The sequence below is a fragment of the Nycticebus coucang genome, chromosome 12 (assembly GCF_027406575.1).
Source record: "Nycticebus coucang isolate mNycCou1 chromosome 12, mNycCou1.pri, whole genome shotgun sequence".
In the NCBI taxonomy this organism is placed as follows: domain Eukaryota; kingdom Metazoa; phylum Chordata; class Mammalia; order Primates; family Lorisidae; genus Nycticebus; species Nycticebus coucang.
Genome location: NC_069791.1, coordinates 90,439,430 through 90,465,250, shown reverse-complemented (window position 1 = coordinate 90,465,250; position 25,821 = coordinate 90,439,430). Strand labels below are relative to the sequence as shown.

Sequence of the window (25,821 nt, the reverse complement as noted above, 5' to 3'; positions counted from 1 at the left end):
TTTGGGAAGTATAAAGACATTGAATATTTATATCTATAAACAGAGTCTGTGTCTCCATAAATAGTTTATCTAGATTTTCTCCTATGTTATATTTCAGGTGTTACATAGTTTTGATTTTATTTTTTTACATTTAAGTCTATATTTCATTTTGAATCTTTTTTTTTTTTTTTTGAGACAGCGTCTCAACTATGTCACCCTCATTAGAGTGTTGTGGCATCATAGCTCACGGCAACCTTAAACTCCTGGGCATAAGCGATTCTCTTGCCTCAGCCTCCTAGTAGCTGGGACTACAGGCACCTGCCACAACACCTGGCTATTTTTTTTGTTGCAATTGGCCCTGGCCAGGTTCAAATTCACCAGCCTTGGTGTATGTGGCTGGCACCGTAACCACTGTGCTACAGGCACTAAGCCCATTTTGAGTCATTTTTTAGGAAGGATGTAAAAGCTGTGTCTACATTCATTTTTGTGTATATATGAAGTCCATTTGTTCCAGTATCATTGGTTGAAAAAACTATCTTCTCTCCATTGTATTGTCTTTGCTCCTTTACAATAAATCAATTGACTATATGGCGTTGGTGTTTAATTATGGACCACTTGTTCTATTATATTGATGCATGTCTGTTCTTTACCCATACCACAGTGTCTTTATTTATATTAAGTCTTAAAGTGAGGCAGTGTTGGGTTTTCAACATTGTTCTTCTCCTTTCATATTGTATTAGCCTTTTTGTCTTTCCATATAAACTTTAGAATCAGTTTGTCAGATCTGTAAAATAACCTGCTGAGTTTTGATTGGGGTTTTATTGTATCTCTATATTAAGTTGGGAAGAACTTACAATTTAGCACAATTGAGTCTTCCTATCCATGAACATAGACTGTCTTTCCATTTATTTCATCAGAATTTTGTAAGCGTTTCATATAAATATTATACATATTATTTTAGATTTGTACCTAAATGTTTTATTTTGGGGATGGTAATGTAAACAGCATTGTGTTTAATTTCAAATTCTACTTGTTCATTGCTGGTATTTAGGAAACTGAGTTTTCTATATTAAATTTATACTCAGAATCCTTGTTATAATTGTTCGTTTGTTACAAGGGGTTATTTTTTATTATTTCATTTCAAAATATTAAGGGGGTATAAATGTTTTTATTGCATAGGTAACTTTTGTAATGCTTGGCATCATGACTACAAATGTGCCTATCACCCAAATAGTATTCATTGTACCATTTCAGTAGGTTTTTGTTTCTCTCCTCCTCCTCTATCCTCCACGATTGACTTCTGATGATTTTTATTTCCCTCTGTTTTTGTTGTTATTGGTGATTATTTGTATTTTCTATATAGATGATTATGTATTTCTATAGATGATTATAGAAAGGCAGTTTTTAAGTTTTCTTGTCTTATTGCATTAGCAAGGACTTCTCATATAATGTTGAAAAGCAGTGGTTAGAGGAATATGCTTGCCTTGTTCCTAATCTTATCAGAAAGCTTTGAGTTTCTTGCCATTAACTATGATATTTATATGTATGGGAGGGTTTTTTGGTGGCTATCTTTATTAAGTATGGGAATTTCCCCTTTACTACTAGTTTGATGAGAGTTTTTTTGAAATCATGAATGGGTATTGTATTTATCAAATGTTTTTTTCTGCTTTCATGTTTTTTCTTTGTAATTTTTATTTCAGATTAATATGAGTTACATACAATTAGATTACATTGTCTGCATTTGTAAGTTAAAGTCTGAGTTGTACTGGCGTCCTTTACCCAGGAAGTGTGCTATATACCTGAACATTATACCTGTCAAGAGGGAACTTACCGAAACCCTTCTTGAATTTAATTATGTTTTTCTCTCACGTGGGCCTATCATTGTTAATCTTCTAGTTTCAAGTTAACATTGGGTACACAGGATGCTTGATTTTCCATTCTTGTGTTGCTTTATTTAGGAGAATGTTCTTCAATTCCATTCTTGCAGGCTTTGTTTGTTCTTTTCATTTCTGTGTTCTTTTTCTTTGACTGACTTGTTTAGCACAAAGGTTTAATCCTCAAATTAATCCTCAAAAGAATCCTCAAGACAGTTCTGAGATTCTTTCTTCTTCCTGATTAAGCTTTTTCTTGAATTCTTCTGTGTTTTGTAATTCCTTGAATATGTATATTTTTTAATTTCCAGAAGTTCTGTTTGTTTTTTCTTTACTACATTGATTTCTTTTCAGAATTTTTGATTATTTCCTGCATTGCCTTTGTGGCTTCTTTGTGGTGAGTTTTTACTTTTTCTTCTATCTCCTTGAGCTTCCTTACAACCCACATTCAAAATTCTTCATCTGTCATTTTGATCTTTTTGTTTAGGTTGGTATCCACTGCTGAGGAATTATTATTATTATTATTATTATTTTTAAAGGGGGTGATCTTTCACTTTGATTTTTCATATTTCTGGATTTTTTTTTCCTGGTTTCTTCTCATCTGATCTCTCAGTCAGGAGCCCAAGTTGTTAGAGCTGGCTTATGGGCCTGTCTCTGTGACCCTAAAGATTGATCCCCACTCTTGTTAATAGTGAGTGTAACTTGTATGTGTGGATGAACTACACCCTGTTTGCCTGAATTGGAAGACATTTGGGGAGTCTGTATGGTTACTTTCCATGTCTTTGGTTATTTGTATGTCTGAGACTGCCCCCTTATATGCTATATATACCTTTACTGTCTCTTATATACTTTTGTACCCCAGGTGGAGTACTTGAGTGCTCCAAGCTTTAGGAAGGATTTTGTAGCTCCCAGGGTGTTTCTTGATCTCCACCACTACTGATGTAGGGGGAGGAGCAAGATGGTTTGTGAGTAGGTTGCATACAACTGAAAGGCTTTACAAAACTTAGTTTGTGTGCACCTGAAAAGGTTTTACAAAGCTACAAGGGGGCTCAGATGTTACTTTTCTAGCTACTGGGGGTGGGGGGATGGTGGTGCTGGTAGGAAGGTCTGGGCAAGCTCTCTAGACCTGCAGAGCTCTTAACATGGGAGGAAGCTAAATGCTTCTATGCTAAAGCACTGGGCTACATTCTTCCCCCCCTTTTCTAGTAGCAGTTTTTCTGGGTGAAGTGTAGGAGCTTCTCCAAGTGACCATCCCTTGTACTACCACATACCCAAAAGGATATGATCAGAGCCAGCCAGGCAAGAGGCAGATGGGACCGCACTCACCATTCCCAGAAATGTCAGCACAGATGGGTCATGGTTTTTGCAGCAGAGGGGCATGCCTTGCTAAAATCCTTTCTGAGCTGCCTCTCAGAGTTTCACAGGGAGGGGCTTAATGAGCACCAGCCTGATTTCCTCTAAGCTGAGACTGGGGGCAGGATCAGAGCCAGTCAGACAGGAGGCAGATGGGGCCACAAAATCCAGTTCCACAGATACCAATTCATATGGGCTTCAGTTTTCTCCTGTATCTGATGGAGCACCCCCACTCACAGCCTGCCAAAGCTGCCTCTCAGGGCTTTACTGGGCCCTTACTGGGCCCCAACTTGATTTCCTTTAAGCTGGGACTAGGGTAGGGCCAAGAGGCTAGGCTTCCAGAGAGGGCTCCTAAGGCCGAAGCAGTGTTCATTTGGTGGGACTAATGGATTAAAAGATTGGGATCAGCCTCAGGCAAACTAGAAGCCACTGGTGTCAGAGAGTACTTGAGCTTGAGCAAGCAGGAGTCTGCTCCTCTGGTGCAAGGGTCTCATGAAAGCCTGGCCAGGCATGCAGACATCTTACTCTCCACACTTCACCAAGATCCTGGCAAAGCTGTGTTGGAATTCTTTTGGAACAGAGCCCTCTGCTGTTCTGGTCACTTCCCATGATGAGGATATGCTACACACTCTAGGGGTGAGGCAGCTGATTCTTAAGTTCCAGGGTATTGCTCAGAAGCTACTAGACATTCTGGTCCCTCCCCTGCCAGGCTTAGTCTGCTCAGTGTATCTAAGAGTTCAAGGTGGCTTAGCTACTGTCTAATCCCCTTTGTGCCTGTTGTCTAGTGCAATGTCTCTACACAAACTTCAGAGAGGACCTTGGCTATGGGTTAGGAGTTCTGTAGGAGGGAGGCGGGTGGGTAGAAGTCATTTGCAGTTCAGTTTGCACTGTGCCAACGGGTGTGCAAGCATCCCCAAGCTCTAATTTTCCCCTGCTTCCTTTATTCTTTGTGCATTCTCTAATCTTGTTGTATGTGTCACCCAAGAAGGATCACCTTCTTTCTCCACACTGAATGTCCCACATGGCTTCTTGGGGATTTCACAAGGCTGCTTCAGTGATAAGCAATCCACATGAAGGCTGCTTCCAGCATCTTTTATTTCTCCAACCTGAAGCAGTGTCCTGGGTGACTGTCTCTAGTTTGCCATCTTGCCCTCCTCCCTATAGCATTTTGAACTCTAAATACTTGTTCTCACTAAGCCCTGGAAATTTGTTACGTATAGCTAAGATTTTCTTGTCCTGGTACTAGTTCCTTCAAGGTATCTGCTCAGCAATTTTTGCTCCCATAAATTGTAATTCTTTGTTTCTGCGTATCTTTCTACTTTAGAGGTAGTGGTTTACCTTGTAACTTATTTTTTTAATGATTCTAAGAAGAATTGTTGATTTTTCAGTTTGTTCAGCTTTTTACTTGGTAGGATGAAGTGGTAAATACTAAGCTGCTTACATGCAGGCCCAGAAATCAGAAGTTAATCCTTTTTTGTTGTTGTTGATGAATGTATTTCAATATTTGTATTTTTACCTAGTTGTTTCTATGAAGATTATCATGAAAGAGAATGGAGAGATAGGGCTGCTATCACAAGCTATGTATCTGCTTACTGCTTTAAGATTTATTTGGGCTATTTGTGATTGTTTGCTATTACTAACTTTTAGTTGGATTTGGCTGTAGAAAGAGGCTTCTTGCATCATTATTAACTTGATTTTTATCTTGGATAACTGAAATTTAATGATATTAGCAAATAGAAGATTGTCAGTACCTGTCTCCAGAGAATACCAGTGCATTCATTTTTCTTTTCCATTGTTTGATTATGAAGCAGCTGAGTTACTTTGTTCTAATCATAGTTGGGCATCTGAAGTAACCTATCTCCTATTATATTTCAGGGGATGGTGTTCAATGGAATAATGCCTTTTCACCAGTGAGCCAAGATGATAACATAACTTTTGGCCATATTATAGGAATGCTTTTACTTGATGCTTTCTTGTATGGCCTTGTGGCCTGGTATGTAGATGCTGTCTTTCCAGGAAAGTGTGGTGTGCCCAAGCCATGGTATTTCTTCTTCCAGGTGAGTTCAAATGCTGTTATTGGGACAATCCCCAGTCCTTATGTGTATAGTTCACAGAAGAGAGAACACCATTACCTTTAACACCTTCCCCATGGTGCCTCATCCTTATTGTACTAGTACAATTTTTATGTGTTAACTTTGTAACATGTATAATAGAATCAAACGGTTTTCTGCAAAACAAGTCTCATTTGAGTGAATTTGTGGTGGATCTGAGGATCCTAGTGAGTAGGGATGACTTGTCTCATATTTTGCCTACTATGCTCAGCTTTATTTCCACTATTAGCCCAGGTCTCCTACAATAAAAGCCCTCTAAAAGTGCATTTGTATCTTCCATTTTAAGTCCTTTTACTTATCTTTCATGTGGTCTAAAGCAGTGCTCCTAAATTTTAGGTCTTGGAACTCCTTTGTACTCTTTAATTATTGAGCACCCCAAAGAGCTTCAGTTAATGCAGGTTGTATCTATCACTATTTACCATACTAGTAATTAAAACTGATAAATTTTTTAAATATTTACCAATATATTTTAAAATATGACCAGTAAGCCCAATACATATTGTTATTTTGTTATTGTTATTTTTGTGAAAATAACTTTTTAAACAAAAAAGTAAGAGTAGCATGTTTTACATTTTTATAAATACCTTTCAGACCTATTTAATACAAGATGGCTGGATTCTCATATTTGAGTCTACACTCAGTAAATCGCGTTATTTTGTTTTGGTTAAAAAATATAAAGAAAATAGGTCCTCACATGGATAAGCAGTTGAAAAAAAAAGAGTAGTATTTAGATGCTTATAACCTTTTCAATAAATGTGGAAGTTCCTCTTTGACACATTGCCAAAAAACTCCACTAATGTTTGTTCACTACCAGTTTAAGTTTGGAGTCTGAACAGTTTTTACTCTGTTAGAATAATATTCATTGTTGTATCTTGGAAACTGACTAGATCTTTAACCATGCACAATTTTGCAACATAATGTGCTGGTCATTTGGGAAATATTGGATTACTAAATTATATATACCTTGCAAATGATAACATTTTATTATATGTTACCAAAAATCACATTTATTAATATCTACATAATGTCATCACAATTGTTTTTAAGGATTGGGAATCTGTCACACGGGCAAAAAATGAATACAAGTTGTTCAAAATTCAAATTTTCTCTTGAAAACTTGATATTATTGGCAGTCAGTACTGTCAGTTGTTTTCCTTGAAATTATAGCATGACTTTATTAATTTTCAAGAAAACATATGCTAAATATCCAAGTCTGAATAACCATAATTTTTATGTCTGTCATTCTTTCGAGTATAAATAGTATTCCATGAAAATGTAACTATTTCAGATTTTTACTCAAACAATGACAAAAGTAATTTTCCTTCTGATTTTCTTTACACAGGATTTCTCAAGTGTTGCCAAAAATGGGAAAAATTAAAAACTCATATATTCCCCACAGGGTTGGCTGGAACTGTTAGTAGGATAGGAAGTTTTTCTGCTCAGCACTTAAACTAGGGATGATAGAAGCAAAGGGCTACCAACAGCTCTTTGGGAAAGCGGCCTAACAATGAAATCAATCTAATACATCATTCAGACTGTGCCCATGCATGTTGACCATAACAATTCTATCTTCTTCACTTTCTTTTACACTTAAAATAAGTTTTGGATGGAGGGATTAAAGATGGCCGCTGAGTAACAGCTTCCCTGCAACTGGGCACGGTGAGTCTGGGAGATAAGACTCCAGACATCTCTGGCTGGTGGGATCTGCCTATAATCGTCCCTTTGAAGATATAGGGAGTCAGCAAGGGACTTCTGGACCCCAAGAGGAGGACACAAACAGTGGGAAACTGGCAAGTGGTTGTGTGTCTTCGATCGACTTAATCACACTGGCAACCATAAGTACAAGCAGCACTGAGACTGCAAACCGGAAAGGCCTTACCTGTGAACTGTTTCAGTATTACTGGACTTGGCACTCAGTTGAACTGCCTTGAGCAGGAGTGAGGAGAACTTTGGGCATTGTCTGGGGCCCCAGACAGACCCACTGAGCTGGGCTGCAGGGAGCCATTGTGTGAGAGAACTGCCCCGGCAAGCTCCGCCTTCAGGGTCCCAGAGCAAGGATTGGGTGGGACCTAGTAACCTAGTGACTGAGCAGCCTAAAAGGCGGGGACTGAGCTGCCTTAGAGCCTTAACCCTTAGGGGCAGAGTGAGACGGTTTTGGCACACTGGAGGCTTGGGCTATTGGCTTGGGGAGAGTGCCATGGTGTCACAGCTCATAGGAACCTCAAATTCCTGGGCTTGGTGCTGCCTGGACCTCCATAAGATCTGTGCTGCGACCCCACACCAACCGGGCCTCTGCATGCCCTGATCAGGAACTCCAGGAGCCATGCAACCCTGTGTCCTTCCTCCTGTGTCCTCCCAGCGTCCACACTGACCTGCTCATCTGGCCAGGGATACTGGTAGCCGTGTGCCCTCTGGAGCCCTCCCTGCCTCTACACAGAGCCCTTCTCCTGGCCAGAGACTGCTGGAGCCTTGGGCTCTCTGTGGCAAACTCACTGGGTGCCAGGCACTCCCAGAACTATGTGCACCACTTCCCACCCTGTTGCTGGATCTGGGTGTGTCACATGCCGGAGCTGCTACCACAACCAGAACTCCCTGGCTGGAGCAGCCCCAGAGAAACTACACAGGGTCACTCCCTACAAAGATCAAGCAATAATAGGGTGATCCCACTGGGATCTAATCTTGGAGAGACACCTCCCCAACTCTGAGGACAGCCAGAGGCAACAGTGATAAACAATCATGAGGGGAAATCAACAGAAAAACTCTGGCAATATGAATAATCAGAGGAGATCAACTCCCCCAAGGATCAATGGGGCACACACAGCACAAGATCCCATGCACAAACAAATAGCTGAGATGTCAGAAATCGAATTCAGAATCTGGATAGCAAATAAGATTGAATTAGAACTACAAGTAGTAACCCAAAACATATCTCAAGAATTCAACAAATTCAAAGGCCAAATGACCAAAGATTTTGACACATTGAGACAAGAAGTTGCATCCCTCAAAGATCTGAGAAACACAGTAGAATCCCTCGGTAGCAGAATGGAGCAAGCAGAAGAAAGGATTTCTGACATTGAAGACAAAGTTTTTGAATGCTCCCAAACTCTCAAAGAGGATGAGAAATGGAGGGCAAAAACAGATCACTCTCTCAGAGAGCTCTGGGATAATTCGAAGAAAACCAATATTCGTCTTATAGGGATCCCTGAAAGCGACGAAGTGGCTTCATAAGGCACAGAGTCTCTTCTCCATGAGATCATGAAGGACAACTTTCCAGACATGCCAAGAGATTCTGAAATTCAGATGGCAGACAGTTTCAGAACTCCAGCATGACTCAACCCAAATAAGACATCCCCCAGACACATCATAATCAATTTCACTAAAGTTAATATGAAGGAGAAAATTCTGAAAGCTGCCAGATGAAAGAAACCCATTACCTACAAGGGGAAGACTATTGAAATAACTGCAGATCTCTCTGCTGAAACCTTTCAAGCTAGAAGAGGATGGTCATCAACTTTTAATCTCCAAAAACAAAATAACTTTCAACCCAGGATCCTATACCCAGCTAAACTGAGTTTCATTTATGATGGAGAAATTAAATACTTCAACGACATTCACATGTTGAAGAAATTTGCCATAACTAAACCAGCTCTCCAGGATATTCACAGACCTGTCCTCCATAAAGACCAGTGTAATCCTCCACCACAAAAGTAAACTCACCCAGAAAATTTTGATCAAATTCCAACTTCCACAATCGCAAAAGGATTAAAAATGTCCACTGGACTCTCGAAAGGCTTATCGATACTCTCAATTAATGTGAATGGTTTAAACTGTCCTCTAAAGAGGCACAGGTTAGCTGACTGGATACAAAAACTCAAGCCAGATATCTGCTGCATACAAGAATCACATCTTACATTAAAAGACAAATATAGACTCAAGGTGAAGGGATGGTCATCTATTTTTCAGGCAAATGGAAAGCAGAAAAAAGCAGGCGTTGCAATCCTGTTTGCAGAAGCAATAGGCTTTAAAGCAACCAAAATAATTAAGGATAACGATGGACACTTCATATTCGTTAAAGGTAATAATCAATATGATGAGATCTCTATTATTAATATTTATGCACCCAAGCACAATGCACCACAATTTATAAGAGAAACTCTAACAGACATGAGCAACTCGATTTCCTCCACTTCCATAGTAGTTGGAGATTTAGCAGTGCTGGATAGATCCTCCAAAAAGAAGCTAAGCAAAGAAATCTTAGATTTAAACTAAACCATTCAACATCTGAACATTACACACATCTACAGAACATTTCATCCCAAGAAAACTGAATACACATTCTTCTCATCAGCCCACGGAACATACTCCAAAATTGACCACATCCTAGGCCACAAATCTAACCTCAGCAAATTTAAAAAAGTAGAAACTATTCCTTGCATCTTCTCTCATGGAATAAAAGTTGAACTCAATAACAACAGGAACCTGCATACCCATACAAAAACATGAAAGCTAAACAACCTTATGCTGAAGGATAGATGGGTTATAGATGAGATTAAGAAGGAAATCACCAAATTTTTGGAACAAAACAACAATCAATACATGAATTACCAGAACCTCTGGGATACTGCAAAGGCAGTCCTAAGAGGGAACTTCATAGCACTGCAAGCCTTCTTCAAGAAAACGGAAAGAGAGGAAGTTAATAACTTACTGGGACATCTCAAGCTACTGGAGAAGGAAGAACACTCCAACCCCACACCCAGCACAAGAAAAGAAATAACCAAAATCAGAGCAGAACTAAATGAAATTGAAAACAAAAGCATTATACAACAGATCAATAAATCCAACAGTTGGTTTTTTAAAAAGATGAATAAAATAGATAAAACTGTGGCCAAGCTAACCAGGAAAAAAAGAGTAAAATCTCTAATTTCATCAATCAGAAATGGTAAAGATGAAATAAGAACAGACCCCTCAGAAATTCAAAAAATCCTTAACAAATACTATAAAAAACTCTACTCTCAGAAATATGAAAATCTGAAAGAAATCGACCAATACCTGGAAGTACGCCACCTACCAAGACTTAGCCAAAACGAAGTGGAAATGTTGAACAGGCCTATATCAAGTTCTGAAATAGCATCAACTATACAAAATCTCCCTAAAAAGAAAAGACCAGGACCAGATGGCTTTATGTCAGAATTCTACCAAACCTTTAAAGAAGAACTAGTACCTGTACTACTAAACCTCTTCCAAAATATAGAAAAAGAAGGAATATTACCCAACACATTCTACGAAGCAAACATCACCTTGATCCCCAAACCAGGGAAAGACCCAACAAGAAAAGAAAATTATAGACCAATATCACTAATGAATATTGACGCTGAAATACTCAATAAGATCCTAACAAACAGAATCTAACAACACATCATAAAAATTATACGCCATGACCAAGTGGGATTTATCCCAGCGTCTCAAGGCTGGTTCAATATATGTAAATCTATAAACGTAATTCAACACATGAACAAATTAAAAGAGAAGAACCATATGATTCTTTCAATTGATGCAGAAAAAGCTTTTGATAATATCCAGCATCCCTTCATAATCAGAACATTTAAGAAAATTGGTATAGAAGGGACATTTCTTAAACTAATAGAGACCATCTACTGCAAATCCACAGCCAATATCGTATTGAATGGAGTTAAATTTATTTTTATTTGATTTTATTTTTTTTTACCTTTTCATGGAACTTTATTTTTTTTTTATTTATTTACTTTTATTAAACCATAGCTGTGTACATTAGTATGCTCGTGGGGCACCATACACTTGGTTCATAGATCGTTTGACAAATTTTCATCACATTAGTTAACATAGCTTTTGTAGCATTTTCTTAGTTATTTTGCTAAGACCTTTACATTCCACATTTGCTAGGATTCACATATACCCTTGTAAGATGCACCGCAGGTGTAATCCCATTAATCCTCCTCCTTCCCCCTCCCTCCCCCCTTCCTCCCCTCCCTTTCCCCTTTCTCCCTATTCTTAGGTTGTAACTGGGTTATAGCTTTCATGTGAAGGTCCTACATTAGTTTCATAATAAGGGTGAGTACATTGGGTACTTTTTCTTCCATTCTTGAGACACTTGACTAAGAAGAATATGTTCCAGCTCCATCCATGTAAACATGAAAGAGGTAAAGTCTCCATCTTTCTTTAAGGCTGCATAATATTCCATGGTGTACATATACCACAATTTATTAATCCATTCGTGGATCGATGGGCACTTGGGCTTTTTCCATGACTTAGCAATTATGAATAGGGCTGCAATAAATATTCTGATACAAATATCTTTGTTATGGTGTGATTTTTGGTCTTCTGGGCATATGCCCAGTAGGGGGATTACAGGATTGAATGGAAGATCTATTTTTAGATCTCTAACTATTCTCCATATCTCTTTCCAAAAGGAATGTATTAATTTGCATTCCCACCAGCAGTGCAAAAGTGTTCCCTTTTCTCCACATCCACGCCAACATCTCAGGTCTTGGGATTTTGTGATATAGGCTAGTCAAGTTGAAAAAACAATTAAGGACTCTATCCCATTCACGGTAGTGCCAAAGAAGATGAAATACTTGGGAGTTTATCTAACAAAGGACGTGAAAGATCTATATAAAGAGAACTATGAAACTCTAAGAAAAGAGATAGCTGAGAATGTTAACAAATGGAAAAATATACCATGCTCATGGTTGGGAAGAATCAACATTGTTAAAACGTCCATACTACCCAAAGCAATATATAATTTCAACACAATCCCCATTAAAGCTCCACTGTCATACTTTAAAGATTTTGAAAAAATAATACTTCGTTTTATATGGATTCAGAAAAAACCTTGAATAGCCAAGACATTACTCAAAAATAAAAACAAAGCAGGAGGAATCACGCTACCAGACCTCAGACTATACTACAAATCAATAGTGATCAAAACAGCATGGTACTGGCACAAAAACAGAGAAGTAGATGTCTGGAACAGAATAGAGAACCAAGAGATGAATCCAGCTACTTACCGTTATTTAATCTTTGACAAGCCAATTAAAAACATTCAGTGGGGAAAAGATTCCCTATTTAACAAATGGTGCTGGGTGAACTGGCTGGCAACCTGTAGAAGACTGAAACTGGACCCACACCTCTCACCATTAACCAAGATAGACTCTCACTGGATTAAAGATTTAAACCTAAGACATGAAACTATAAAAATACTAGAAGAGAGTGTAGGGAAAACCCTTGAAGAAATTGGGTTGGGCGAGTTTTTTATGAGAAGGACCCCCCCGGGCAATCGAAGCTGCTTCAAAAATACACTATTGGGACTTGATCAAACTAAAAAGCTTCTGCACAGCCAAGAACACAGTAAGTAAAGCAAGCAAACAGCCCTCAGAATGGGAGAAGATATTAGCAGGTTATGTCTCCGACAAAGGTTTAATAACCAGAATCCACAGAGAACTCAAACGCATTAGCAAGAAAAGAACAAGTGATCCCATCTCAGGCTGGGCAAGGGACTTGAAGAGAAACTTCTCTGAAGAAGACAGGTGCACAGCCTTCAGACATATGAAAAAATGCTCATCATCTTTAATCATCAGAGAAATGCAAATCAAAACTACTTTGAGATATCATCTAACTCCAGTGAGACTAGCCTATATCACAAAATCCCATGAATGGAGTTAAATTTAAGTCATTTCCACTTAGATCAGGAACGAGGCAAGGTTGCCCATTATTTCCATTGCTGTTTAACATTGTAATGGAAGTTTTACCCATCACAATTAGGGAAGAAAAGGTGATCAAGGGTATCCTCATAGGGTCAGCAGAGATCAACCTTTCACTCTTCGCAGATGATATGATCTTATATCTGGAAAACACTAGGGATTCTACCACAAAACTTTTAGAAGTGATCAAGGAATATAGCAATGTCTCAGGCTACAAAATCAACACCCATAAATCTGTACCCTTTATATGTACCAACAATAGCCAAGTCAAAAAAACAGTCAAGGACTCTATTGCTTTCACAGTAGTGCCAAAGAAGATGAAATATTTGTGAGTATACCTAACAAACGATGTGAAAGATCTCTACAAAGAGAAGTATGAAACCTTAAGAAAAGAAATAGCTGAAGATGTTAAAAAATGGAAAAACATACCATGCTCATGGCCGGGAAGAATCAACATTGTTAAAATGTCCATACTACCCAAAGCAACATATAATTTTAATGCAATTCCTATTAAAGCTCCATTGTCATATTTTAAAGATCTTGAAAAAATAATACTTTATTTTATATGGAATCAGAAAAAAACCTCGAATAGCCAAAACATTAATGAGCAATAAAAACAAAGCAGGAGGAATCACGCTACCAGAACTGAGACTGTACTATAAATCGATAGTGATCAAAACAGTATGGTACTTTCACAAAAGCAGAGAAGTAGATGTCTGGAACAGAATAGAGAACCAAGAGATGAATCCAGCTACTTACCGTTATTTGATCTTTGACAAGCCAATTAACAACATTCAGTGGGGAAAAGATTCCCTATTTAACAAATGGTACTGGGTAACTGGCTGGCAACCTGTAGAAGATTGAAACTGGACCCACACCTTTCACCTTTAACTAAGATAGACTCTCACTGGATACAATATTTAAACTTAAGACATGAAACTATAAAAATACTTGAAGAAAGTGTAGGGAAAACTCTTAAAGTAATCGGCCTGGGTGAATATTTTATGAGGAGGACTCCCCAGGCAATTGAAGCAGCTTCAAAAATACACTACTGGGACCTGATCAAACTAAAAAGCTTCTGCACAGCCAAGAACATTGTAAGTAAAACAAGCAGACAGCCCTCAGAATGGGAGAAAATACTTGTAGGTTATACCTCCGATAAAGGTCTAATAACCAGAATCCACAGAGAACTCAAACGTATTAGCAAGAAAAGAACAAGTGACCCCATCTCAGGGTGGGCAAGGGACTTGAAGAGAAACTTCTCTAAAGAAGACAGATGCACAATCTACAAACACATGAAAAAATGCTCATCTTCCTTAATCATCAGAGAAATGCAAATCAAAACTACTTTGAGATATCACCTAACCCCAGTAAGAGTAGCCCTCATAACAAAATCCCAAAATGAGAGATGTTGGCGTGGATGTGGAGAAAAGGGCACACTTCTACACTGCTTTTGAGAATGCACACTAAAACATCCCTTCTGGTAGGATGTTTGGAGAATACTTAGAGACCTAAAAATAGACCTGCCATTCAATCCTATAATTCCTTTACTAGGTTTATACCCAGAAGACCAAAAATCACAACATAACAAAGACATCTGTACCAGAATGTTTATTGCAGCCCAATTCATAATTGCTAAGTCATGGAAGAAGCCCAAGTTTCCATTGACCCACGAATGGACTAGCAAATTGTGGTACATGTATACCATGGAATACTATGCAGCCTTAAAGAAAGATGGAGACTTTACCTCTTTCATGTTTACATGGATGGAGCTGGAACATATTCTTCCTATAAAAGTATCTCATCAGTGGAAGAAAAAGTATCCAATGTACTCAGCTCTACTATGAAGCTAAATTACAGCTTTCACATGAAGGCTAGAACCCAACTATAGAACAAGACTATGGGGAAAGGGCCAAGGAAGGGGAAGGGAGGGGGGAGGTTTTGGTGGAGGGAGGGTAATTGGTGGGGCCACATCTATGGTGCATCTTAGAATGGGTACAGGTGAAACTTACTAAATGCAGAATAGAAATGCCTACCTACAGTAACTAAGAAAATGCCATGAAGGCTATGTTGAACTGTTTGATGAGAATATTTCAGATTGTATATGAAACCCGCTCATTATACCCCTTGATTGCACTAATGTACACATCTATGATTTAACAATAAAAATAAATTAAAAAAAACTCATATATTATGCACTATACTATATATTTTTAATATTTTTATATTTATATACCAACACATGGAGAAATATTATGTAAAAGTTTATAAAAGGTATTTTGAAAATAAAGGCACATTTAGCTACAATTTCCCATTTTCCCTATGTATGTATGTATAATTACCCTATATACTCTGTATATTCAAGTTCTACAAAAGTGCTTTTATGTGTAATTCCCATTTCATCATGTGGAATATTTTTTAAAAACCAATACTTGTAATCAAGGTCTGAAACCTATAAATTACACTTACTTCTTTATCAAAGGTATTATTAAGTGAAACAATTTTTCCTCTGTAAGTTATCTTGTGACTGCTTTAAGTACAGTTTTGCACTATTCTTTTGATTTATATTATGTGATGGCAATAGCAGTTTTATCTATCATTGCTTTTATGCATTTACCATCAATGCAAATGTCAACTAGTAAGAAAAGGGCAAATGATACATATTTTAAATATATTTTTATGAAGATAATTTTAACCTCATAGACCTGTTGAAAGGATCTTGTCATATCTTGGGGGCTGTTGTCTACACATCCAAATAAAGAAATCTGATTCAGAGTGATAAAATGCCTTTCACCATGCCATTCTAAGTGATTCTATTTTGCCTCTCTTCTTAGACAATGATATTTTAAATATTATGCTTGTTCCATGTTTATTCTATAGGAATTCACATTATTGGCAATTTTCATCCAAATTTAGATTCAAGTTACCTGCTGTAACTTACCTTAAAACCAGAGTAAAATGAGCCAAAGAGTTTTTAAGTTTTAAGAGAATTTTATTTTTCAGAGACATAATGATGATTATGTTTTCGTTCTTTTAGAAATCCTACTGGTGTGGGAAAGCAAATAAAAAGGAAGAATATAGAAAACCCTCTGCTATGGTGGAAAGTGATTGTTTTGAAGCTGATCCTGTTGGTTTGGTGGCTGGTATTACAATTGAGAATTTGCACAAGGTATGTGTATTGTTTTACAGGTCTCTTTTCCTTTAAAGAACTAAAAGTTAATTTACAATATATATTAAATGTTTCACACTGGAAATAACCCCAACTTCAAGTTAATTAAAGTTTGTAATCAATATGTTTACTTTCTTTGGCAAGATAAAAATGAAATACATACAAATAAAATATAAATCAAGGTGTGTTCTCTCTCCTTTCTCCAGAATAGAATCCAGTTTTGTACAGACAGTAGTGTCTTCTACAATAATCCCATCATTAGGAGATATAATCTCATTGGAACTGTGATGATTATTTATGCAAATATTAATTTTTTCTCTTAGCTGTGGTTTTATTTGTTCTCTAAGCTAGGCATTAAGCTATTTGACTGCATTATCTTTTGTTCAAGTATTTGGCAAGGAGATATTCTGACATGTTTCATTTTCTCTGGATCAATTGCAAAAATGTATTTTTTAAGTAGCTCATATATATGCTGGCATCCTCTTACTACCAAAGGAGATATTTAAACTTAACTGGAACCTTAATATCACAACTTATAGGAATTAAAATACCTTTTCACAGTTTCTACAAATTATCTGTGTGTCAAGGAAGAAAGATTATTTATGTTCTTATGGTTTTCTCTACCTCCAACATGGTAATTCTCACTTGATCACATCAACCCAGATGCAAAATTTAGCCTTTTCACTGATTTTCTTAGGAAATCCAAATTTTCCTAATATTTTTAGCTTTTAATATTGATGTGGGCTTGGAGTTATATCAAGGAATACACGAACTATGGCCATTTCCCCTTCTTTACTCACCATGTCTCCTATTACATCTCTGACTTTTAAAATGTATTTCCCATTTTTTTTTTGTTTTTTTATTTTTATTTATTTATTTATTTATTTTTATTATTATTTTTTTTTATTGTTGGGGATTAATTGAGGGTACAATAAGCCAGGTTACACTGATTGCAATTGTTAGGTAAAGTCCCTCTTGCAATCATGTCTTGCCCCCATAAAGTGTGACATTTCCTAGATTGCTCTTGAGATTTTCCTCTAATGTTTAAAGCAGTATACCATTTAACCTCTTCCCAGATCTTTCCCCCAGACTTGCTTATCAAGACTCATGAATACTCAAAAGAACTAGGGACCTTCCACATGCCAATTCAGTCCCTCAAGAAATTCAACTAGTTTCTGAAAAGCTATTGTTTTCCAGAAACTGATTTGGTACTATGTATATAGTTGTGAACAAAGCGGATAAAATTCTTATTTTAGATTTACTTATATTGAACCATATTTGAGACTCTGGGCTAAAACCAACTTGTTCATGGCCTGGGAGAATATTTTATGAGGAAGACCCTCCTGGGCAATTGAGGCAATACCAAAAATATATTACTGGGAACTGATAAAGCTAAAAAGCTTCTGCACAGCCAAGAACACAGTAAGTAAAGCAAGCAGACAGCCCTCAGAATGAGAGAAGATATTTGCAGGTTATGTCTCTGACAAAGATTTAATAATCAGAATCTGGAGAGAGCTCAAACATATTAGCAAGAAAAGAGCAAGTGATCCCATGTCAGGGTGGGCAAGGGACTTGAAGAGAAACTTCTCTAAAGAAGACAGGCACACGGCCTATAGACATATGAAAAAATGCTCATCATCCTTAATCATCAGAGAAATGCAAATCAAAACCACTTTGAGATATCATTGAACGCAAGTAAGATCAGTCCACATCACAAAATCCCAAAACCAGAGATGTTGGCATAGATGTGGAGAAAAGGGAAGACTTCTACACTGCTGGTGGGAATGCAAACTAATACGTTCCTTTTGGAAAGATGTTTGGAGATCACTTAGGGATCTAAAAATAGACCTGCCATTCGATCTGGCAATTCCTCTACTAGGTATATATCCAGAAGACCAAAAATCACTTTCTAACAAAGATTTGCACCAGAATGTTTATTGCAGCCCAATTCATAATTGCTAAGTCATGGAAGAAGCCCAAGTGCCCATTGACCCACGAACGGATTAATAAATTGTGGTATATGTACACCATGGAATATTATACAGCTTTTAAAAAGATGTAAACTTTACCTCTTTCATGTTTACATGGATGGAACTGGAACATATTCTTCTTAGCAAAGTATCTCAAGAATGGAAGGAAAAGTATCCAAAGTTTCATTTGATATGTCTACCATCATTCTGATGGATTTGTCCTTGTAGGTCAGTTGACACTTACTCCTGGCTACTTGCAGAATTTTCTCCTTCATCTTGACTTTGGGCAAGTTAATGACAATGTGTCTTGGATAAGCTCTGTTTGAGTTGACATGACCTGGGGTTTGATATCCCTCTGGAGGGAGTGTGTGATATTTGGGAAATTTTCATTTATGATATCCTCTAGTAGGGCTTCAATCCCTCTGGGACAGTCTTCTCCTTCTGTGATACCTATACCTCATATGTTTGAATGCTTCATGAAGTGCCATAATTCTCTCAGTGAACATTTTTCTTTCTCTCTCTCACTCTTTTTTTTTTTTTTTTTCTGTCTTTAACTGTCTGAATTAGCTCCAGAGCTTTATCCTCTAGCTCTGATGTTTTTTCTTCTGCATGGTCCAATCTATTATGATAGTTTCTACTTCATCTGTATGTTCCCTGATTGACTGCTACAGTTCCTTAAACTCTGCTATATCCTTTCTTTATTCTTCATATCATTTATCTCTTATTTATTTCTGGTTTTGGATTTCCTTTGGTTATTTTCCACTTTCTCAGCAATTACCTTCCTTATTTTTACCACCCATATTTTAAATTCCCTTTCTGTAATTTCTAACATTTCCCTATTGGTGGAATCCTCTGCAATAGTTATCTCATGATTTGGGGAGGGAGAGGGAGGGGGATTTCTATTTTCTGGTTTTTCATCTGGCCAAGGGTTTTCTGCTGATTCTTCCTCATGAGTGTTTTCTTTGTGTCTGTTTCCTTGCCCCACTTTCTTCTTTTACTTCCTCCTGCGCTTTAAGTTACCATGCCTCTGACCTAAGGTATTGACATATCCTTTTGGTAAGAGACTGAAAGAAAGAGAAGAGTGAAGAGCAAGAAGGGATAAAAGGTTAAAAGAGAGAGAGAGAGAAAAAGAGAAAGGAAAATGGAAGAGTAAAAGGGAAGATTGACAAAAAGAAGAGAGGAATGGAAAGAGAGAGACAGTAGTGGTACACAGTAGGGTATTTTGGGCCATAACCACAAATCCCAACCTCTGGGGGGCAAGTGTTAGGTGGGCCCCTTGAGGTCTGGAGCTCTTTGCCAGCCTGAGCAGACTCAAGACCCCATTTCTACCTAATAGAGAAGAAAAAGAAAAATACTATGAATCAAAATAAAACAAAGAAACAAAAAACCTTAAGTTATAAAATTGGGGGGAAAAAAGAATAATAGGGGCAGAAAAACTACCTAAAAAAGCCCTTATTATTAAAAAGGAAACAATTAAAAATTATAATTACATGAGAAAAAAGAAGAAAAAGAAAAATCTAGGGGGGAAACTTGAAAAAAAATTTTATGAAGAAAAAAGTTATATATATGTGAGTGTGTGTGTGTGTATATATACACATTACACACACACACACATATATATATATATACAGACACATTACACACACACATACACACATTACATATATCTATCTGGTTGTATATTACCTGGGCAACAGGTGATCTTCTGGGATGAGATGCTAATCACTATGCTGATACAGCTGTATAAGATGGAAACTGGAAGCCTCTGTCTTACCAAGGAGACATGGTCCAGTCTTCCTGACCTCTTTGTCCTCAATCCCCTTAGGGTTGGGAGCCTGAAGCTCTCTTCAGCCCGCTTGATAGACACAGCTTAACCTTTCCAAACCATGTCCCTTGACTATGCAGTGGCTTTCCCAGGAAAGTGTGTGTTGCTGGAATCTCCCCACTTATCAGGCATGCCAGAACCAGCCTTGACTAGCACCCTAAGGGGCTAAACCCTTAAGGCAGCTTTCCCACAATGGCTGTGCCAGGTCTGTAGCCAAATAATGAAAGTTGCTCTTCACCCTGTGGCTCAGTCCCAGCCCTGGATGCTATTCAGAATCACTCACTCTCCCAAGTTCTCCCAAGGTAACTCAACCAAGTGCCCGTGTCCAGTTAAAAGAAAAAGCCACAGGGCAGGCCTTCTCTGTCTGCAAACTGTTACTGTGACCACCTCCCCCTCAGCTGCACCAGCAAGCCTCTGTCCACACACAAGTACTTGCTGCTTTTCCACTCCTTCCGTCCTCCTCTTGGGGTCCTGAAGTTTTCCACTGCCTCTCTGCCCCTGAAGGGATGTTTCTGGGAAGAGCCCACAAGCCAGGGGTGCCTAGAGTCTTTTCTTCCCAGTCTCACTACGTATGGCTGCAAAGAAGCTGTCTCTAGTCCACTATCTTGCCCTGCCCTCTCCAAAATTTTAGATCCACCAGTCTGCCACAGGGAAGAGGGGAGCAAAAAGAAACAAAAAGTCCCTTCCCTATCCTTGGGACTTCAAATTCCTTAGGTATCAATCCCTGCTAAACTCTTGTTTCCTTCTTCTTCTGTACCCCTGCTTCTTTCTGTGGGATCTCAGGTAGGTTCTGGCACTCTTCTCTTAGTATTCTACTTGGGCCATGCTTATTCACTATAACTTAGGTTCTTCCTTCTAAGAAGAGCTGGTGACCATCGTTTCCAGACATCAATCGTGGGAAAAATCCAGTTCTTTTTCTCTATTTTTGCCTGACTGGATTATTCAAAAGACCATTCTTCAAGTTCTGATTCTTTTTGTGCTGCATCTAGTCTATTGTTGAGCCTTTAAGCTGTATTTGTTATTCCTTCAAGGAGTTTTTCATTTTCAGAAGTCCTGTTTTTATTTTTTTTTCTTTGAGTATATGGATATAATTTATGTAGAGTAGGATAATTTAGATTTACTTCTGGGTGGCCAAAATTCTGCATGTATTTCTTATTTATAGGTAGCTTCAGTGTTGTGGCTTTCTCAAATGCTGGTTTTAGTAATGATAGTAGTAATAGCAATACACACAGTGATAGTAGTTATAGTAATAGTAATTGTATTAATTTAGTAGTGGGCATGAGAGCAGGCTCTCAGCCTCCTCCAGAGCTGGGGTGGCAAAGGCCTCAAGAAGTTTGCCCAAGCACTGTGCAATTTGTGAATTAGGCTGTGCAATTTAACCTACATGCCACTAGGTGATGCTTGTAGGTAAGAGCCAGCTACAATGGCAGCAGTAGAGTTTATCCTTGATCTTTATTTACTAAGAGGGACTCTTCAAAGCCTTGGGCCACTGGACTAGTCTGTGGTACATTGGCCTGAACTCTGCAGTCCTGGGGGTCTAGGTATAATCGGTTAGTGTTGGTCGGCGCAAGCCTGCTCTTCAGTCCCTCAATCACAGGTATAAGCACCAGTTCTGACAGGAATCTGTAAGATTTACAGGGTTACAGATAGCCTTAGTGTGGTTGCTTTCACAAAAACAGTTACATGAGTACTATACTGAGTAAGTAAGAGAGGGCTCAAGGCCTTCTAAGTAGCTGGGGTGGTGTGGGAAATAGTGGTAGCAGAGGTTATGCAAAGCTTGTCTCCTTGCTGAGCATTGTGCAGTTGTGTCAGAAGATGTTGTAATAAGTTGTGCAGATTGACCCACAGGCCAACAGGTGTCACTGCAGTGGTGGCAGCAAGGTCTATGTTTGACCTTCGTTTTCCAGGAGAAATACTTAGATGTCCTAGGCGATGGGCTGGGCTGTGGAACTCCCAAGGGTTCCCATCTGTGCTCTGCCTCTGAGGCAGGCTTCACAACATTTGGTGCAAGCACTGGCCCTGATGGGGGTCCAAAGGCAGTTCTCAGGCTGCAGGGTTAACACTGCATGAAGGAGCAGAGTAATCTCTGCTGTGCCAAAGAGCCAGCACAAGGATAGAAGGGTGGCTTGAATTCCGTACCTGGCAGATTATAAGGGGATATGCCTCATTTCCCTGCTTTCAGGCCAGCAGGTCTCCCTCCCATAATCCACTACTGGCAGCAAAGTGAAATAGTCAGCTAAGTCACAGGCAATCTGTCCTCAGATCAAAACTGTAGCTCTCAGGACCCATGCCTCCTAATGTGGTACCATAAAGGAAGGACACCCTACTCCTGTGCCCATAGCTCAATTCTCAGTTCTGGTCACGGGAGCTTCTTCCACACACAAGATTTGATCATTTGATCACAAGTGTAACAACAGAGAATCTCTAACCCAGACCACTGCCTGTGTTGATTTCCATGCACCTCCCTATGAAGTCAGGAACGACTTCCTTCTATTGGCCCTGAATTCTGGGAGCATGTTAAGCACTTCCCAATGCCACTCCTTCTAACAGTTTCCTTACTGTTCTCCAAGTCAAATTGGTAAGATCAAGGGGCCCATATTGGCTGTCTGCCCAGTGGGAATTTGTATTATGGAGATGGTCTCTTCCCCTTTCATACACATAGGATGCACTCACAGTTTTTCTCTAGATATGCAGGATGTTGCCTGCTGTATTTTACAGAAGGACCCATTTAGTCAGTTACTTCAAGCCTCCTCAGATGGCATCTGTGGTGCCTGGTCTTCTTGACTGCCCAGTGAGAGAGAGGAGTGCTTGATTTCCAGTTATAGACACTCAAAAACATTTGCTCTCCCTACCTCCTCTCAACCCCACCAGCCTGCTGGGGCAACACAGAGGTGGCTGCAGCAAATCTAAGCCCTTTGTAGACCAGATGCTCTGTGCCTGACAGCTCAGAATTGTCAGCTACAGTGACCTGGGAACAGAGGTCAGCGGGTTCCTGCTGTGCCCACTTTCAGGTACAATGTCACAAACATCTCTGTGATCAATACTGAAGTCTGCAGCACTTGTGTAGTCCCCATAATAGCTTGAACTACAGTGCCTTAGAAAGAGGTTGAATCTTGTGATCCTCCCTTCCTGTCCTTCCCCACAGGAGGATACCTCTCTCAAGTACCTTCTTATCTTGCAAAGTCAATCACCTTGTCACTTTGTCCTCCACTCTGATTGTCCCCCATCACTTCTCCAGTATGTCACAATGCTATTTCCAAGAAGGCTCATCCACAGGTGGACATCTACCTGTAACTTTTGTTCCTCTTCCTTGAACATGGGCACACAAAGACTGCTTCTAGTCCACTATCGTGTCTCCCTCTCCTAGACTGCATTTTATCAATTCCATAAACATGCTACATTTTGGTTTGTAGTTTAAAACATAAATGACTTCAGAATGTCTCCTTTGACTATGTTATATAAAATAGCATCCCTGGTGACACATGGAGGGTGGAGCAAGATGGCAGCCGAGTAACAGCTTCCTTGGGCATCTGGGCACCGTGAGTCTGGGGATATAGGTCTCCAGGCATCTCTGGCTGGTGGGATCTGCCTATCATCACACCTGAGAGGATACAGGGAGTCAGCGAGAGACTTCTGGACCCCAAGAGGAGGACTAAAACAGTGGAAAACCGGCAAGTGGTCGCGTGTGTTCAATCCGCCTAAACCCGCCCACAACTGTAAGTTCAGTAGCAGCGAGACTGCAAACCAGAAAGGCCTTACCTGTGAACTGTTTTGGTGTCTTTGGACTTGGCACTCAGCTGAACTGCCTTGGGGAGAGCCTGAGCGGGAGTGCGGAGAACTTTGGCCTTTGTCTAGGGCCCCAGTCTGAGCCGCTGAGCCAGACGGAGCTAATAGAGTTTGGCTCTGGGTCACAGGCAGACATTGTGAGCGATCTGCCCCGTCAAGATCCGCCCTCAGTGTTGCAGAGCTGGAATTGGGTGGGAGCTGGTAACCCAGCGACCAAGTAGCCTAAGGGCGGGGTCTGAGCCGCCTTGCAGCCCTAACCATCGGGGGCAGAGGGAGACCAGTTTTGGCACACTGGGTAAGTGGATAGCCACTTCAGCAGTGATTCCAGCGACAAGCACTTCCCTGAGAAAGCTTCTGCTCAGTAAGTGAACAAATTCAAAGTGCCTTTTAAGTGGGCTGAAGAGAGATTTAGGGTGTCTACCTGCTGGGGTTTGAGAAACTAGCAGCCTCCAGTCATATCAGAACTGTGATTAACATCTCATACCCCAGAAGAACACATGTTGCCCAGACAATATTCAATAGCATATACATACTGCTTTGTTTTTGGTTGTGTGTGTGTTTTTTGTTTTTTGTTTGGTTGTTTTCTTTGTTTATTTTGATGTTGTGGAATGTTGTTTTGTTTTTTAAGTTCAACCTTTTCCATACAGATCCTTTTTCTTTCTCAATTTTTCTAGTTTAATTATAATTTCCCATTGCTGCCCATTTCAATAATCAGAAGTTCATTTTTGTTAGTGTTTCTACCGCTATTATTTGGTTTTTCCAGCCAATTTTATCCCGTAAAGTTTTCTGTTTGCTTGTTTTGGTTTGATTTTTAGCATTTTTGTCTTTCCTCTCTACTTGGTGGAGGTGGGGTAATGTGTCTGATCAGGTTAGCAAAGAGCTGCTGACCTCAAGGGAACCACCCCACTGGGCACCCCCAGAAGGTGTTTTTTTTTTTTAAGGTTCTATCAAAGTACCCTACTGTACACCTATATTGCTCTGTCTCCCTCTTTCTGTGCCTCTCTTCTTTTTGTCAATATTCCTTTTACCCACCCACTCTCCTTTCTCTATTTTTCTTTTTTTTTTTTTTCTTATCACTCGGTCCTCCTTTCTTTCATCCCTTTTTTGCTCTTAAACCTTGTCACCCTTCTGGTCCTGTAACCCTTAGTCCACAGGCATGAGAACTTAAAGAGCAAGAGGAAGTGAAAGGAAAATTAGGGCAAGTAAACAGATAAAAGAAATCACCCATGAGGAAGAATCAGCAGAAAACTCCAGGCAACATGAAGAACCAGTCCAGAACAACCCCGCCAAGGGACCATGAGGTAGCTACTGCAGAGGATTCCACCTATACAGAAATGTTAGGAATGACAGAAAGGGAATTTAGAATACACATGTTGAAAACAATGAAAGAAATGATGGAAACAATGAAGGAAACTGCTAATAAAGTGGAAAATAACCAAAAGGAAATTCAAAAACAGAATCAAATAGGAGATGAACGATATGAAGAATATAAAAAGGATATAGCAGAGCTGAAGGAAATGAAACAGTCAATCAGGGAACTTAAAGACGCAATGGAAAGTATCAGCAACAGGTTAGACCATGCAGAAGAAAGAATTTCAGAGGTAGAAGGCAAAGTTTTTGAGATAACTCAGATAGTAAAAGAGGCAGAAAAGAAGAGAGAGAAAGCAGAACGTCAGAATTATGGGACTTTATGAAGCGTTCCAACATACGAGTTACAGGAATTCCAGAAGGGGAAGAAGAATGCCCCAGAGGAATGGAAGCCATACTAGAGAATATTATAAAAGAAAATTTCCCAAATATCACCAAAGATTCTGACACACTGCCTTCACAGGGCTATCAGACCCCAGGTCGCCTCAACTGTAACCGAGCTTGTCCAAGACACATTGAGATGAACCTGTCCAAAGTCAAGACAAAAGAAAAGATTCTGCAAGCTGCCAAGAGTAAGTGCCAGTTGACCTACAGGGGCAAATCCATCAGAGTGACTGCAGACTTCTCTAATGAAACTTTCCAAGCAAGAAGAC

At 39.2% G+C, this 25,821-nt stretch overlaps 1 protein-coding gene across 1 annotated transcript in view; it reads left to right on the top strand.

Annotated features, from left to right (window-relative positions):
• The first annotated feature begins 3,713 nt into the window (after positions 1–3,713).
• The window catches only part of LOC128562026 (phospholipid-transporting ATPase ABCA3-like), a 119,277-nt gene continuing 97,169 nt past the window's right edge, over positions 3,714–25,821 (top strand). Inside the window, exons 1-3 of the mRNA XM_053556641.1 lie at positions 3,714–3,867; positions 5,079–5,260; positions 16,088–16,219. Coding sequence (XP_053412616.1) covers positions 3,714–3,867; positions 5,079–5,260; positions 16,088–16,219 — 468 coding nt within the window. The remainder of the gene's footprint in view (positions 3,868–5,078; positions 5,261–16,087; positions 16,220–25,821) is intronic.